The following is an 18,471-nucleotide window of genomic DNA, read 5'->3' as shown; positions in this document are numbered from 1 at the left end:
CACACACACACATGGGCAGTGCATCCCAAAAGTCAACATAGTACCCGATGCATGCCAAAGCAAACCCGAACACTCCCATCTTATTTGCGGGAACGCTCCAAAGTGCCGACCAGTTTTCTTTGTGCCCCGGCACGTATCTCTCGCTCGCTCGCAAACCAGCGTATGAAGCCACATGCATATGGGGAATTTGCCATTCGTGTGCTGCACCCCCAGCGTGCCACTGGGTGGAAATGGATGGCTGATGTCGCGTTTGCATTTGGTGTTGGTGCTACCGCTGTCGCTCCATGGCAATTCGCTTGGGAAACACAGCTAAGGCTGAACAAACCCCGTTGGAATCACGGCGGACGAAGAATGGGAGGAGACGGCAAGAATGAATGGGTTTCAATGTTTGCGTTATCAATAAAATACACAAAAACAAAATCTGAAATTTATATAAATATTTCAACATTATTTTCCCCTTGCGCCCTTGCGCATTGCTTTCTTGTTGCCGTGCCACCACCGTGTTCGTCGGTGGTTTTTCACACGCCTCCACACTTAGCACGGAGGATCCCGGCTCGCCTCGCCACGTTTTGCGGTAAACGCCTTGCTGTCCCATTCCCGTCCGAAGCTCGGGGGAAGGGTATTTTCTGCAAACACAGACACCTATGCCATTGGCCAGAAGGAATGGAGCTGGGAGGACAAACACACGCTGCCACTGCTGTGGAGTTGTCGAGCTGAAATTTATTCCTCCCTGTTTTGTGGCATTCTTTCGCCGAATATAAATTTATAATCATAGCGATATTCAAATGTTCTGTTTCGGCAAGCGCGCATACATACTCAACACATACACATTTTTTGGGCAGACTTTATGCAAACGGATCGCGCACTGTGACAAGGTGCAAGCTTTCGAGCGTGCATGTTCGACGCTCACTGCCAGCCATAAATTTGATGTTCAACATGGTAGTGTAGTAGTACAAACGCTCACCACCAGTGCGGGAACCGATTTCAAGTCTACTTGGTCGCCTAATAGTATGAACAGCGTCTCCCTGTCTGTTTCTGATTGAATGTGCACTTTTATTTCAGGAAATTAATCGCAACGCTTGCTGAGAGTATTGAACTCGTTACGACGGCGTGCAAGTTTGCTGATTGCCTGGTACACACACGGCCGTGATTGGATTAAAAATCTCATTTGCCTTGCAGGACGCTGTGCCACCTACACCGTTGAGACATAAGATGTACATGTAGCAGTTGGTGGGATAGGGTAGAATGATGACACCAAGTTCAGGACAGACGTCACTCGGATCGATCGTTACCATCTCTGTTGTAGTGGTAGGTTCCGGTGTAGTAGTGGTCGGTTGTTCGGTGGTAGTTGTGGTAGGGTCTGGTGTGGTAGTTGTAGTTTGTTCGATTGTAGTAGTAGTCGTTGGTAACTCTACAGTAGTTGTCGTAGAGTCAGTGGAGATTGTTGATGGTTCAGTAGTAGGTTCTGCTGTGCTGGGAGCAAGCGTTGTCGTATCGAATGTCGTTGAAGGTGTGTCGGGAGTAGTAGGCGTTGTGGTCTCAAAGTCTGTTGTAAGCTCCGGTGTGCTAGGAGTAAATGTTGAGAACTCTGGTGTTGTTGGAGATATTGTGGAGGTGTCGGGAGTACTAGGCGTCATTGTCGGAAGGTCTGTCGTAGGCTCCGGTGTGCTAGGAGCAAATGTAGATGTCTCTGGTGTTATTGAAGGCGTGGAAGATGTGTCAGGAATAGTAGGCGTTGGTGTTTCAAAGTTTGTTGTAAGCTCCGGTGTACTAGGAGTAAATGTTGAAAACTCTGGTGTTGTTGGAGATATTGTGGAGGTGCCGGGAGTACTAGGCGTCATTGTCGGAAGGTCTGTCGTAGGCTCCGGTGTGCTAGGAGCAAATGTTGATGTCTCTGGTGTTATTGAAGGCGTGGAAGATGTGTTAGGAATAGTAGGCGTTGGTGTTTCAAAGTTTGTTGTAAGCTCCGGTGTACTAGGAGTAAATGTTGAGATCTCTGGTGTTGTAGGAGACATTGTGGAGGTATCGGAAATAGTAGACGTTGTGGTCTCCAAGCCTGACGTAGTGGACTCTGGTACGGTTATCGTAGAGATTGATACGGTTGTGGAGGTAAAATCCGTTGTTTGCGTATTCCAGTCCGTCGTTGATGTGAGCGATGGTGTTGTTCCGGGCGGGCCAGTCGTTGACGTCAGCTCGGTAACAGTTACGGTGGAAGGTCCAACGGTTGTTGTAGTATCTGGTCCACATGTCCCAGGAATACACATACCAAGCGGCACCGAAAAGTACTCTTCATATCCACACGTCCTATAGTGCGGGAATCCCTCAACGCAGGTATAGTACGAGGTGCAGCTTCGTGGATTTTCCACATTCACTGTAAGTGTCGTGTTGCAGTACACGTTCGGCACTCGGCACGTTGAGTACTGGGGATAGGTGCAGGTACGCGTCTCAATGTCAAAGTAAAGATTGCTGTAACACTGGAACTGCAGTGGTTCACCTTTGAAACAGAGATAGTGCCTGCCGAAAAAGATAACACGGCCATGGAATGGAGTTAATCACTAACTTACGCATGTGGGAGATATCAGTGCGAGTGGTTCCGGGTACGCTTACCTCGAGCAATCTTGCAGCCGTGCATCCGGCAGCCACACCGGGTTGTAGGGATCATCTACAGAGGGGCAGCTGTAACCACACACAACGTTTCCGGGCACGTCACAGGTGTTTAGCTGTGGGTTGAACAGAAGCCCACCGCTACAGCTTTGCACGATCGGCACCGTTCCGTAGCACAGGATGTACTGGGTGCAGTTGGTTGGGTTGGGAAAGATCTGCACAACGTCGGGATTGTTGCAAAGCTCTTCGAACTGGAACGCTACTTCTACGTGTGACTGTTCTTCCATCTGTCCAAGTAGACAGATTTGCACTGCTGTGTCAAAGTAGTGTCCATCTGGACAGGGAACCGTTTGCACTACACCAGCATCACAACGCGAATATTCCGAGGACGACCTGGGACTGGGAAACACTCCACCGAGACCCTCGAACGTTTGTTGAACACATCGCAACTCCCCAGTAACGGACACTAGCGCTACCGAGGCGAGCACAACTACCACAAGCTTAGTCCTCATGCTTTCTGGCAACTGTTAAACGTGGCCTAAACTGAGCCAAACCTTCAAATCACTCGTATATTTATTGCCATCTTGCAACATATTCCAAATCAGAGGTTTATCTCTATCCCACGATAAGCTATGACTCGTTTGTAGGCACGTTCATTCAATGATGAAAGTTTTTTTTGGAACAAGCTTCTGTTTGCTGGTGAGTCCATCACGATGACGGACAAATCCGTGCGTTGTATTGTTCGATTAAGTCATCGATGAAGGTAAAGATTTCCAACATTCCCGTTAAGCAGATAAGACCCAATATTATCAAGCTCTCATAATGCAATGAGTGAAACCATCCAGTACTTTGTGAGGGTTTATTTTAACGGCTGTACGATTTCATGTGTACAGGTGATCTACTAAATAACTCAATTTTTGTTTCCAAATTAGGTTGGTACGAGCGTATCAAAAGCCTTTTCCAAAGTGCATGCTTAACCTCAACATTCAACACCAGTGCCGGACTAATACTATCGTTCATTCTCTCTCACGCACACACACACCCACAGTGATTCAGCAGTTCGTGCACTCCCAAAGCCGGACACTAAAATAGCCTACTGACAGCTTCATTCAGCATCGAATATAATTTAATTGATATCTATTCTGATCTTCGCGTGGAATTGAAATTGAAAACGAACCGATTTCCGCGAGCCCGACAGAGGGTGCATTGTTGCACTATTATCGTTGCAAATTATACACTCTGCCGCCTCTGCGCCAACTCCATCACTTGCGCTTCTGCCGCCACTGGTTCGATTCCACTCCGAATTCGGCTGGGGTTTCCTACGCAGTTGCACGTCAGCGGGTCTGTCCCCGTCCGTCGACAAAATGTGTTTTAATTAAATTTCCTCGTCCAAATTTGCGTGACGAAATAATGGATTTTTATTCATTTCACTCGACGCGACCGGGTGCTCGGATACACGCCAAATTCCGTATCGCTATTTCGAATTCGTGACGGGACTGGCACCGTTACCTTCCCCTCCTTCGCTCTTCTGTTTCCTTCCTCAAACAGAATCGGCATTGCATCGGGTGCAACTGTTAATCCCTCCGGACGCGGAAACCGGTATACAACGCCGTGCCACCGGAAGAACTATTCGCCATCACGGTCATCCTGTTTCGTTGTGTGTACCCTTGGGGGCGGGGGAGCGCACTGCCACTATCAGTAGCACGCGAAGCGCCGAGGCTTTGATAAATGAATGGCTATAAAATTATAAAACTATCGGTTCAGCGCTTTTTGTGTGCTTTTCCGTCGACGGGCCTGGTGGTGGAAGATCGTATCGATTGGCTTTTTCTTCGCGGGTTTGTTTTTTAGGCGGAGTGGTGGGTCGGTGTGGTGATATTTTGAGATAATTTTGTGACGATTGTTGCACAACTTTTGACCTTCCAAAAAAAATTGCGCTAGCCGTAGGCAAATTGTTAACATGAACGTAATCAGCGGAATAATTCCGATATTTTCAAAATTTATATTTAATCACCTTTATGAGTTTAAATAGTCACTTTATTTTGGAGTTTTGTGAAGAGTTTTTAGAAGTTTTTAGTATCAGAATAACCAATATAATGTGTAGTTAAATTAACTCATAACAGTAAATAACACATTAAATAAAGTTCACCATTGACAGTACCTTGAGCCATTCCACTATTGAGTATTTAGTCCTGCGAACCGGATAAGCACATGGAGTACAAGTTGGTGTTGCTATGCAATTTATGTTGGAACATATATTAAAGAAGCATGACAACTTTCAATCATAATAATAATAACTAAAAGTAATTATCTACTAACTGAATTTAAAGATGAATGTTCGGTATTATCCTTTCAGACTAAGGAATCTGTTATTTCTACTATCTGCTGCCTGACCATTTCAGGAACCACTATACCGTTCCTTTTTTCAATCATCAAAAAGATGAAAATAACTATGGTTTTACCTTCCATTGGCACAATAAACCCCGGTAACTGGAGCCCGAAAGCGCACTCGGCAAGCGCAAACGTCCTTAGCCGTAAGCATCAGCATGCCCGCTCTTTCTGTCTCATTCATTACCCTGATTTATTTCGCATTTCGCACAAGATCATCATTTCCGAAAACAGTCAAAGAATCGTTGCTTTATTCTATTAAATTTCTTCCCCTGCATGTTCTGCAGTGAATATTGAGATTGAAGCGTTAGGAGGATAGATTTCAAACCCCTTCGATTCTACTAGAGAGGGAGAGAGAGAGAGCGAGAAAGAAAGAGAGAGAGAGATAGAGATAAAGAGAGAAACTGAGGGAAGGAGAGAGATAGTTTCATTTCTATTGGTTCTGGTCATATTGCAAAATTGCGATTTTCTGCTGACCTTATCGTGTCTTGTCGTCCTGTGAGAAATAAGGGATTGGAAAACAAAGCGAAAATAAAACTAACTAAAGCACTCTTTCTTTCGGCACTTGCATCTCCGGCCACCGGTGCATTCAGGGGGTGTGCAATTTGCTTAAGATTTTACTTCAGAGCATACAAGTAGAAGGAAGCAAGCGAGGAATAATATTCTACAGAGCTTTATAGTGCTGGTTGCGAATAAAAAAACATTGTTTTGCTTGATGAAGGGTACTAGTGCTTCATAGAATCATCTTCGTTAAGCTAATTGAAGAAGCACCGTACTATGTTCCGTAATGTTTTGAAGAGGCGTTTCGCAACAGGAGTGAGTTAGTTATCTTGATGGCATAAAATCATTTAAAATTATCCATTACTATTTAATATCAATATCATTATTTCTATAGCAACTATACTATTTGCTCATACGATTCTCAAAATTTTGCCGGTTCCATGTGGCTCAACGTTTAATTGCCATCATTCTTTGTACAACCAATACCCCGGATATGCTCTCCTGCGTTCAGTAAACTATCATCGTCTGGACGAGCGTGTCGAAAATATTTCATGCACTTCACAACGCTGTACGGCATACGAAGCAAAAAAAAAGGCTCCCTCACAATTTGAAGGGCATCACCTCAACGCGACGGGGAAAACAATACGTGTCTATAATAAAAAGTGCACACATCGAACAATCAGCCGAACGAAAAAGACAAACATGCCATGGATGGGGTTGATGGGGACACAGTGGCTGCACACTGAATGCACAATGCACAGGTAATAACAGGCGCCAAGGACCATTGCGCGCACTGAAATCCGAAATGCATGTACGGTGAGTTTGTGGGTGTGTATGTGTGTGTATGTGGAGATGGAAAATCAAGGGAAACGGTACACACTGCCACCCACCCACACACACACATCGCTGATAAAATAACGTCTATCGATTTCAATTCAATTAAGTTAATCAAGTTATTTCCACTTCAATAAAACTCAATCCCGGGACCCGGGTTCGGTTGGGCGCTGATTTTCGCCCTGCACTGCACTCCCCACCATAAACCACTGGTTTCCCCAAGGTGTCTGCACGCGGGCGGAAGCCTAAATGACGAACAGAAGGCTGCTCCAAAACGGATATGCAATGTGTGGCATGTGCAAAAGTGAGCGCAACGGTATGGTCAAGCCAGCAAATAAGGCACACCGTCCCAGAGACAGCTCAGCTCAGCGGCGGAGGAGAAGTGACAGTTGTCGATGATAAGTGATGGGGTTTTTCGGTCGATTCGAAATCAAGTTGTCGAATGTGCCGGGTAAAACGGTTCGCGTAAATATGTTCGGAGTTTTTTTTTTGCTTCTATCTTGCTGTCGTATCGCTCCACCAGCGCGGGAAAAAGTGCTCAAAAGCATGCAATCAAACGCATCATTCGTAACCGACGTTAGAGCTGAAAACTGTCCGTTTGATGCGACCGAGGGTCGTTCCACAAAGAGAGGGACTGAGTTTCACCATTCACTAGCGCGCTGTCGAGTCATTCGAGTGTCCGTTTTGCACCGACTCGTCAGCCGCGCGGCCTAGCCGGTCGTTTTGAAGCCATTTTACATCATGAATATTAATTAGTTTAACGAGCACTTTTGCACAAACGTCAGTCGGCACAGGGTCCTGTCACGGATCGGCAGCTATTTCTCGGTGCCCTGGTATGATGAAACGGGACCTGCACAAACGGCAGTTTCGTGCAGCAGAACTATGTTGAAAGTCCCCGATGGGTGTTGCCGGAATGGTAATGTCGGTTCGGGTCAAAAACACGCTTGACGATCCAGACGCGCGCACTCTGATTGGAGCTGACGGATTTCATTGTACATTGGTCCTGATGGTAGCAGCATACGTAGTACTTTTTTTTCATTTTAGGTGACTGAACACTGACTAGATTAGAGACAATTGGTTACTGGGCTTGGTTTATATTCAAATGATGTTCAAATGAACACATTTTTGAGAGTTATACTTCGTTTAAAATCTTAAGCCGAATATTGTCTTACCTGTTTTTGATGTAAGTGTCCACTAATTACCGATACATTGTCATCATCGTCCTCAGCTTCTTCGTCCGGTGCTCCGATTGAGAGCAATGGATTACACAATTATTGAACGGTTATAGCAATTCCCTCTCGCGCTCATTCAATCCCTTTTTGAATGGCAAAGCAAACGGAATAGGGAAAATCGAAACAATCAATTTTTCCCCCGCAATCCAACCGAGCTCACTAAACAATCGACAAAGCTCGTAGCGCCGTAGCAAGATTAATTGATTTCCTTGAGCGCCAAACCACTCGAACGCTTTTCGATCACTGCGACGAAGCATGGGTCTTGCTTTTCGCCAACCATTTGTTTGTTTCTTCTCACTCCCTCTGAAATGCTTATACCCATTAAAGCGTTCATTAATTTTGAAGCCTGCTGACTCAAGACTTTGTGCGTAACCTGGACGCTGACATTGTGAAAGTGGCGAGTTTTGAAACCAAGTTCTTTTGGTTGGTTTTTGCTCACCGGTTGGCTTTGACGCGGTTTTTGCTGACTTTTTGAAAAAAACCGAAAGTTTACGAGATGTTTGTTAGGGTTGAGATTTTTCCGGCCTAGATTTCTTTTCCTACCCAATCACGATGGTTTTTGTGCGACTAATGATTAAATTTGCTAACAATTGTGGTACTTTCAGTCTCAGCAGCATTTTTTGGTACGTTTGGTTGGATATTATTGAAAGAAATTTGTCGATTTCGACTATTTTTTTTTTAATAGACGATGAAAATTGGTGAAATTATGTCAACAATACCTACAAAATCACATGTTCAACTAAACCCTAGATTTTTGTTTGTAAAGCATCGTTAAATAATATTGGCAAGAGATGATAAAAACTGTTTGAAACGACTTTTAGCATAAAATTACATTAAAAAAAACAAAGAACGTTAACAAACTCTTTTCCGGGCGAAAACTCAAAATAAAACGAATTTTGGATTAATTGAGAGTTAAATTCCACTAAAGATATTCATAAAAACGTCGCATGTATTTAATCGAGACTTTCAACACTTACTCTCTTCAATACTTTAAATATCTAATTGAAGTTAGTAAACGGTTTTAGTTAGTGTATTTCTTACATGATTTACATACATCTCTCTCGAAAGCACCAAAAAAAGATAAAATTTCAACACCCACAATATACACATCATCCAACGACATCCCAAAATTTCACTCACGTTGGTGATTTTTCACGCACTCACGGTTCCGGAAAATCGCTCCACTATTACCTGAATACCTACACTACCACAACGACATCGTCTCACCTTCCCAAAACGCAAACCATTAGTTTTATCTTGCAAATTCTTTGACGGTCGCGCATGACGATGAAACTCATCCTCTCTAGGCACACCAAAGCGGGGGAGGGGGAAACCCGCAAATAAAAGAAGAAATAGAAGCGCAAGCTCATAACCACGGTGACCGATGTAATCGTGTGTACACGGGGCCATCCTTACCTCTTGGAAGATCCGGCCGCGTGGGTCGTCCATAATGTGGTTTTCCACCTACTAAACCGTAATGCGCACAGACCTCGAAAGAAAAGCAAGCAATGCTTCCGTGAAAAACCACACATACACACACAAAAGCCGGAGGGGATTTGAACGCTCTGGTATGTCTGCATCAACGGCCACTAAGGTTGATCGTTGTCCGCAGCACTGTCTGGAATCTGCGAGGAAAACATTTTTCCTTCTACATGACTGCTCAGACACAGACACACACACAGAGCGTTCACCAGGATGTATTAAAATCGGATGATGATTAATGGAGACCGCATTTGAATTCATCAGCCCCGGGATGATGCTTCACGTTCGAAGGCAGTTTGAGTGGGGATGAGAATGTAGGATCGGCTATTTTTGCATGAATAATTCCACAATTGTTTCTTTTTTTTTTGGTTTGTTTTCGTCCGAGATGCGTAGACATTAAAGCAGTTTCGTAGAAACTTGAAGATTTCCCTCAAATTGCTAATGTTGATATGATGGTATCTGAAGCCAGCTGGAAGCAAAGGCCATTACATTTGCCGTTTCACAATGAACTTTATCTGATGAAAAGCAAACTTCACAATTAAACAAATCCATTTCATTTCTCTATAGCATTCCAAGCATCAAAACATTTCCCCTCCCACTGCGGATGGGCAATAAATCCGCTTCATCGACATTTCTCAGCAGCATTCGTCTTGGGCCGCTGTGATGACGGGCCTCACTGTTCGCTGATTTATATCGCTGCCCATTAGTCTTCTCCGCGAGGATGCGCGGCCACCGTCGCACGTTTCCGGCGTATGGGGCTGCTGGTTGACGGTTGATCCTGTTGTGGTCAGAGCGGTTGTGGGTAAAACTAGATTTATCTATTTCCTCTTTGCTGCGTCGTGCAGCAAGGAAAGCACTTCACAAGATGCTTGTTTTGTTTCGCAATAAAATAACAGCAGCGATAGGAAAAAATGGCACTACCACTGACAATGGTTTGATGAAATCAATACTGCTCCAGAACCGGTGGTCGGGGTGGTCATAAAACTTTGCTTCCGCACACGGCATCAGGCATCGGACTAAGTTCTCGGGTGCCGTGATCATAAGACACTGGACAAACCGCACAGTCCACGACAGCACACAATGCTGGAATTTTCTTTTGGCCAAAGGAAAGTGGTTACTACTTCGTCTGCCCGGTCGATCAAACGAAGCTTCGTTGCCTTCATTGCACCATTTGCAGGATTATTGTTTAGCTTTCGAATTGATACCGGATCGTTGTGTCGGACTTATTGAATACGGCAGCCGTAGAGCACACTGCTGACCGGCATTCGAGCAGACCAATCGGTACCAGTACAGCGGCAGGGTGACGAATGTGTGTCTTTCGAAGCGGAGTCGTGCATTTCTTATCGTCTTGTTTGCAATAATCGGTTTCATTTTCTTTTCTACTTTCAGACTCTCGTGTGTGCGCGTGTGCGGTGTGTGTGCTAAGAGAAGCGGAGTGTTTGAAGCGGAATATTCACGTGTGACGAGGAGCATCGGTAACAGTGTGAAACCCAGTGCGTATTAACTACTGTGTTCGACTGTTTGGAGAAAGAGCAGAAAACAAAGTAAATCGGTTTTGGTCATCTATTGTTCGTTTGAGTGGCATGAAGCAGTGATCAACAAAACAGGTAGGTAACAAAGCAAATCAGTTTTAGTTGGTAAATTTTTAAGGCATCATTTACATTGTGTACAAAAAAAAAATAAACAAGATGGTTCTAATTATGTCCTAACGCATGATATAGGGATAAATACTTCGGATATCAAGATTGCAGGAATCTTGTATTTCCTATACCCATAACCTATATAGGGTTTCGAGTAAAATAATGGAATAGTTCAATTAGTTAAGAGAATGCGTCAAACCGGTAGTGGAATCGTGCAAGCATTTTGTGGAGGTTTGTAATCATATGATGGAGTGTTGCAACCGAGTTGTGGAATTTTGTAATGACAGCCACACAGTATGCTTGGAAAATTCCACAATTCGGTAGCAACACTCCATCATATGATTACAAACCTCCACAGAATGCTTGCACGATTCGACTACCCTGTTGAAACATTCACTTAATCGGTTGAATTATTCCATTATATGACTCGAAACGCTGTTATTGTATTCAGTTCAGTTTCTGTGCTGGAATGCGTATGATATTTCATCTTGATGATCCAAAATGGAAATCTTGGAAGATCTAAGCAATGAAGATATAAATCTGGAATAAAACCAACAAAATACAAAGTTCAAGTTTGGGAAATTTGAAGATACAAACTGATTTCAAACTTAAGCAAACACCTGGATCAGGAGCGGTTGAATTCCAAAGCGGGTGGAGTCTTCAAACAACTCACATGAGAAAGTTTAAAGTCATTGCGAATCGTGATAATTGCTTCGTTGACTCGTTTAATGCAGATCCTGACATAATTTCTAGGAAATGGGAAAGAAACTTCAAAATTTTTTGAGCTTATGAAAATGCAGCTTAGCAGAAAGTTTGAAAATTAAACCACACAAGATCTTCAGGCATCACTCAACTTCTGTGGGTGTGTGTATGTTTGAGAGAGACAGATATGTCATTGCCATTATCTTGAATTTCGTTTCCAGAATCCTCTCAAGTAGATCCAGACATACGGTGATTGGGAAATGGCTAAAGAATTGTAGCCACATTAATGTCTAAACAAACCTTGACCTATGTTTTAATACTTTAGGAAGCATTTTGTCCTTTGTCAAGATTTTGCATTGAATTCATATTGAGATTGCATCAAACCAGACTGTAGAAGGTCTCGAAGGTCTCGAGACCCATTCTCGAAGTACGAATATTTTCAAATTTTACAGTTCTTAGGGTACATGATGCTACAGTATAACCTCGATGGCTGGGTCTTTTTAGTTGTTTGCTAGTTAACAGTTGGCAATAAAAAAACAATAATATGATTCAATGGTTGAATGGTTTTGGGTTTGCTTGGAATGCGCACATAACGTCTGCCACGAAATGGTAAGCGTCCTATTAAAAACAATGCCTTCATAATACACTTAATAATGATGGAATTGATTCTAAAGTCACCGGTGCCGCTAACGCTTCCAGCACCACCCTGAGCATCTCGCAAACATTTGCTCCAGTGCATTAGTGTCAGCTCGGCATAGTTTATACAGCATCCGTACGGTTCGTTAGCTACAGCCGCCTGGTTTGCGCAGTCTTTGACCGAAAATGTTCGAACTTCCACATCAACGACCGTCACTCACGTACACAAGTGTACGAGCTATTTTGCTATAGTTAATTAATTAATTTCCTCATCATCGTGCAGCTTGTGTCAGTCGACCAGCCCCGGGAATCGAACATAATCAAAGTACCGGCTGCAACGCCAGTGCAACATTTCTTTCATCACTCCAAACCACACATGGCCTAGACCGGTGTGTTGCTCTCTATGCACACGTGGTGGAGAAGGACGTAGCAATGCGGAAGCAAAAGGGATGATGCATGTCCTGTTGCAAAAGTGCTTTATTTAACACCACGCATGCATTACTGCCATGGTCTGTGTGTGTGTGTTAGTATCATGATTTGCGTGCGGGATAGCATCAACACTTACGCCACGCGGCCCGAGAGTCCTGCGTAACCGGGCTCTGCAACGTTACCATTGCGGGCCGTTTGTTTCCACGGTACGGTGGTTCTGAAAAGGTGCCATTCCCATTATCTCTAGCCCGAATCCGAGCTTCAACAAGTGGTAAGTTTGGTTTTAGAATATACAGACACGCTCACACACGGACCATTCTTCCTGCACCTGCACCAGGGCTTTTCGGGCTTTGCCCTGTAACAGCCTTGATCCGGCTTTGACCTGCAGCACATTACTTTCCTGCAGCACGGGCAGACTGTTGCATTCCGATAGCCTTGGTTTGTGTGTGAGTGTGCATTGTATGTCGGTATCTGATTGCATTTCGATGGTTTTCTTAATCCCGACGCCGACATGTATAGGGAAGTCTTTTCATCTGCTTCTTCTGTCTGTACGTGAAGCGAACAGAGGGACACTGTAATGTAACGATCGGAAGGCTTTGTCGAGAGAAGGAAGAGTTCTAAAGCAAAAGAGTACATTGTGCAATTGCAATTTCATTGCCATTAATTTGCTTAATGGAATTGAGTAGCCCTGCTTTTCAACCTATTGTACACAATTTCCTGCCAATTATTCCACCTTTTTTAACGGAGGGGGGATTGAAGTTTAAACTTTAAACAACCCTTCTGCGCAACTCTTTAATGAGCCTTGCCACCGATACTTTAACTCTTTATGAATGCGAGTTTACATTTGCCTACTTTACATAGATTGGCAGCATCTCCCTGCCACAGCTTATAACAACAGCTAAGAAAAACACGACAATGCTGTCCAACAACACCCGCGTTAGCAACAAAAACAACCGTCCGAATGGCCGGAAAGCCAACCCTCGCTTCTTTGCGCAACCCGGAATTACGCATTAAAGAGTGAAGTTTTTCCCCACACCAGGGAGCAAAGAAGAGAAAAACACACTCGACGATACAAAAACGGCAGAGTCCCAGCTGGATCTATATCCCACTGGCTTTACTCTGCTGCTGCTGCTGCTGCTGTTCGGGCTGTGGCCGTGTATGTGTGCCGCTAATGGTTATTACAATCGATGTCATAATATTTGCATTCATGCTTGTTTTATTTCTTAACGATGATTTTCGTTTTGCATACAGAGCCCGGACTTTTGCAAACGTTCCCCTTTTTACCTCACCCATATCGCTCGCCCGCTCGGACAGCGTAACCGATAACCCTTTCGCATGCAGCTGAAACTTCAGGTTCCGGTTCTGCGTGACCATTGTCGAGGGCTGTGAAAAGCACCGCAGGAGGTTCATATTTTAATAAACATTCCCGGCACAATATAAACTCCGTTCCTTCGTTGCCACGTTACCCAGCAGCCGGGGCAACAGTCCTACCACGGTACGAGACACGGCGGGGTTTGCAGTACTCGAGTGGCAGGTTGGGAAAATACCACCCTTGGGTAGCAGCTGGATTTGCATGCGGAACCCCCACTTTCCACTGCCACAATACCATACAATATCTCGCGCCCGGGTCGGTCCGGGGTGGAATAACTTTGACACCGATTGTTTTGTCCTCGCTTGCAAAGACTTTGGCACAATCGCGATGTCCTTTTGCGATACGTGGCTGGGTGGGTGTGAAATTCATACGATACTGTTATGTTTTTTCTCTCTTGTTTTCTCGTACACTAGGTGCTCTCAGCCGTCTTTCGTGTCTGGCTGCTGCGTACACACGTGGAATTGTAAAGGTCGTGTTAAGCGTTAGGCAGGCGCAGCGGGATGGCGCAGGCAGTATATCCTTGAACTTGAGAGCCGGTCTGTGCCGGTTTTGGTTGCCCTGTGCCGGGTGAAATAAAATCGCTTCGGGCGCATGTTCCTAGACAACAATAAGAGAAGAAAAAACACACATAGAAACCTCTAGCGCTATTCATCTCCTGCTGGGATGTATGCAAACAACTTGCCCGCAGCCGCGGGCATTGAATTGATGCCGTGTGAATTTATGCTCTAATTGTTGAGATCGTTACATGTTAATGTAGCCAAACATGCTCCGCATTTCGCTACAGTTGTTTTCGGAGTTTGGAAAATTCACACTTTTTTGTGTATGTATAATGGTGTTGTTATACGACACGCTGTGAAATGCAGCGGTGAGGGGCTTTCGACAGTTTCTGTAGCTGAAATAACGGATAAAAAATCACACTTCAGTACCAAATATTCGGACATTTTAACAATAGAATAATATGCATGGATACATCAGTTGAAATTTTAATTGAAAAATAAAACAAGTTTTAAATATAAGTCGAAGAAAATTGCTTATAAAACCCTTAATTCATGTCAGATGCTAAAGATGGTAAGGCAAAAGAATCCTTTGAAATTACAAAGGCTACAAATTGAGATAGGGTTTATTAATTTATATGAAATTGTTTATTTAACAACGTTACCACATGATATATGCATCAAACACGTCATTTGAAATCCAACTTGAAATAAAGTGAGCTAAGTTAAAGTAAATATTATTGCGGATCAAATATTGTGACGGATTGATCAAACCCTAGGCCAACGACATCAATAGAAATTGCAAAAACATAAACTAGATTTTCTTATTACATTGCATTTTAATAACACCAAAATGAAGATGCATAAGTCGGAAAGGTAATGTCATCAGTTGAAATGAAAATTGTAGCACAAAATTGTTCGCAGTGCAGTTAACGAATGTATAATACAAAACAAATAAGTACACATCCATTTTGCCGTATTGCTCGCATTGAAAAATCGTGTTATATTTTTCATTACGATCCCTCTTTAACCATTTCAATAGTAATGCAAACATTACCTACTCAACCCGTTGCACTTCAACTCTGAATACACACAAACCGTTTCACATTTGCTCAAAAATTGCCAGCTAATTGCAAGCACGCATCGGAGTGCATTGGAGAAATGTTACAATATTATCCATTCCACAGTAACCAAACATTGAAGCATAATAAACATTACATCCCGAATGCACTCGATTGCCCCTTTGCCGTTAGTTCACTTCACATTCGGATCGGTGAATTAAAAAAAGGTACCATCAAGCTCATTTGCTCGGTGAGTTTTCGCTCCCACCAATACCGAATCTTTGCGCAATTGTTTCGCGCAATTCTGATGGTGCAGTGGCCTGGAAAGTAGGTTCATCAATCGTAGATTGGCTGGCAAATGTAGTGTGGAGATTGTGTTTTAATTTGAAGTGGAATTTATTCAAACCCGCTCGTTTGCTCTCGCTCCGTCGCTTGAGTAGCTGTCTATATCCGTTTCAGCTTTCGGGGTTTTTTGATAAGCCCGATAAAGAGCAACTGATGAACCCCGGTTGGGTTTAAAACCCCCCTCGGCCCAAACATCACTAGTTTTCATCTGGCTAGGCACCGGATATAATATACACATGCACACACATCAATACGCAAAACGCAAACAAGCGCTCGATCGGTTCGGGCACACTCATTTGCAAAGGTAGCGCGAGGTAGTAGCCCCTGCCCGTTCCTGTTTTGCTTTCGGGAGGCGCATCGCACTGTAATTGGTTTTTCAATCCGGCGAGCTGATTAAATGTAAACATTTTCCAATGATTAACGGAGATTGTTCGGTGAACCGTGCCAAAAACCCCCCGGTACGCACACAGCGGCACATGCACATCGTACAAACATTCATCGCACCATCGCACGTGGTCGTCCACCACGTGGTGAGAAAGGATGGATGTATGGATCGTTTTTTATCGCCGTCCCAAATGTTACAAACGCTTCCTGCGGGGGGTATTTTCCCATTCACATTAAAGGTAATCCAAAGCATGAGTGTGAAGAAGGACGAAAGAGAGAGAGAGAGAGGAAAGAGTTGGCTTAGAGTAAAATTTAATTCTAACGCGCTCCGATTTGCCAAACTGATTCGCAAAACGCTACCTTAATGATGTTCTTCTGCCATTCGTTTCCGGTAGATTCGCTTTGATCTCTGTGTGAGCGTATTTGGCGCCGTCTTTCACATCTCGTCCCGTTTACGGATGGGGCATTTTAAGGGTTCCATAGAGTTTGTGTAGGGACGCGATGAGGACACGATTAGCTTTGCTCACACACCAGGGCAGGCCGAAGTAAATGTGTTGTGTCGTTAACGCGCAACATCGAATTTCAAAATGTAATTTGCGTTTGCGAATCATTCCGATGCTCGAGAAACCCGTTTGTTTGCTGAATTCTATGTGTTAGAGGCAGCTGATCTGTGTGTGATTTCGTTTTTTGTATTCCACCTGCGCAATGGCTTACTTCATCAGTAAAATGAATTGAATGTCAGGTCCTTTTAACGCTTTGAGGAGAAATGCGAATCAATGAGCTGCAACAAACGTTCAAATGCTGTAACGTAATCTGATTACGGCGGGGGCACCTTTGCTTCTGAAACGTTTGGCACAGGCTGTGTGATAGGATAGGTCGTGTGATTTGATTACTGCAGTTCTTTGATTCAGCTGTTGCGTGTGATAAGAACTTATTTTGCATTCAAATTAAAAACTTCATCAAATACAAGCACATTTCAATGATATTAGAGACTGAATGGTAAAGCTTCTATGGTCCTTTAGATTTACCAAATATCTTGACAGTCCTGAAACAATTTGTAGGAATTTATATTTTTTAATGAATATAACCCAAACATGGCTATGAGCTGTAACAGCTGTAACATAAAGTGTGTTACACGTACAATACAAATTGCCAGGGTTCATCTAAAGACTGAGTAGATGAGAGATAACCTCGTAATTCAGATTCCCGAAATGATTTTAAAATCATACGCTTTAAAAGCAATGTAATAAGTTAGGAGATTGTTACGGTCGCCATGTAATGCGTTGATCGTACAACTGTAACTCGAATACCATCGCGGTGGGTCAGTTTTTTCTGACATGAGCCGAGGTGGAATAAAACTTTGTTCGAGCGGACTTTTCGACACTTGGTCCAGGTGATCATAGAAACCTTTAGGAGGTTTCCCTTACTGGAAACGTTGGAGTTTAGAGACCTTACCTTGGGCAGGGGGACATAACTAAACTCTTTAAATGAGAAGTCGATGGATGTTGGATGAGCATAGTCCTATCCTGACAGTCCGAACGAATCTGACCTGCCATGATCGGAGTTGGTTTTATTTATACTCAAAAGAAGGTAAGGGTTTCGCACCTTTGTTTCCGGGTTGTATGTTGGAAAGTTATTGTTTTCACTCAGCTAGTTACGTTTGTCTTTTGTTGACAAGCACGATGGCTCTTGTCACTAAGGTCCTGTTTTGAGTTTAATGCATAAACTGTTCCTGCTTATGTTGTACGTTTCGGTTGTTTTTTATAAGTGTGTTACATCTGTTATTTGTATGATAGGACGGCCTGAGCTCTTCCGGGTGTGTTGCTATGGTATGATCTGATTGACTGAATGTGTTATAATGAATGTGTTACAATGGTGTGATTTGGCTTTCCAAAGTGTGTTACAATGTGTCTATAGCTCAGGGGCCTCCAAACTTTTCAGCCCGCGGGCCGCATTGCTTCAAAAATCACCATGTTGAGGGCCATTTGATGTTACCTATAATTGATGAGTGAACGTTTAAATCTCATTTTTATAACAAAATACTAACGATACTTGAACAGATTCGTGTTACTAAAGCTTGATTTTTGTCTAAGAAATGTAAAAAAATACAATTTCTTTTGAAAAAGTCAAAATAACCTAATATTTATTCTAAATCTGGCAAAGTCATCGGAGCCGCATTTTAAGCACTTGAGGGCCGCATGCGGCCCGCGGGCCGTAGTTTGGAGACCCCTGCTATAGCTGATAGTGTGTATTATAATAAATTGTGTCTAGCAGATTCGGTGCTACAAATGCTACAGCAGAAAATAGACCTCTATAGAAATTCAAGTACCCATGACTTTCGCTTCTCAGCGGATGTGTGAGGTAAGCCGA

General features: G+C 43.5%; 2 protein-coding genes across 2 annotated transcripts in view; one reads left to right on the top strand and one right to left on the bottom strand.

Annotated features, from left to right (window-relative positions):
* Window positions 1-18,471, top strand: part of LOC120960171 (uncharacterized) — a 284,474-nt gene that overhangs the window by 39,457 nt on the left and 226,546 nt on the right. Inside the window, exon 2 of the mRNA XM_049609379.1 lies at window positions 10,428-10,645. The gene's annotated coding sequence lies outside the window, so the exon portion shown is untranslated. The remainder of the gene's footprint in view (window positions 1-10,427; window positions 10,646-18,471) is intronic.
* Window positions 1,029-3,174, bottom strand: LOC120960174 (mucin-2-like). Its single transcript, XM_040384183.1, has 2 exons — window positions 2,608-3,174; window positions 1,029-2,514 (listed from the first exon to the last, which is right to left on the bottom strand). The coding sequence occupies exons 1-2, from the start codon at window positions 3,114-3,116 to the stop codon at window positions 1,101-1,103; spliced, it is 1,923 nt and encodes a 640-aa protein (XP_040240117.1). The 5' UTR covers window positions 3,117-3,174; the 3' UTR covers window positions 1,029-1,100.

Source organism: Anopheles coluzzii, chromosome 3, assembly GCF_943734685.1.
Source record: "Anopheles coluzzii chromosome 3, AcolN3, whole genome shotgun sequence".
Classification (NCBI taxonomy): domain Eukaryota; kingdom Metazoa; phylum Arthropoda; class Insecta; order Diptera; family Culicidae; genus Anopheles; species Anopheles coluzzii.
This window is presented reverse-complemented; position numbering and strand designations above follow the sequence as displayed.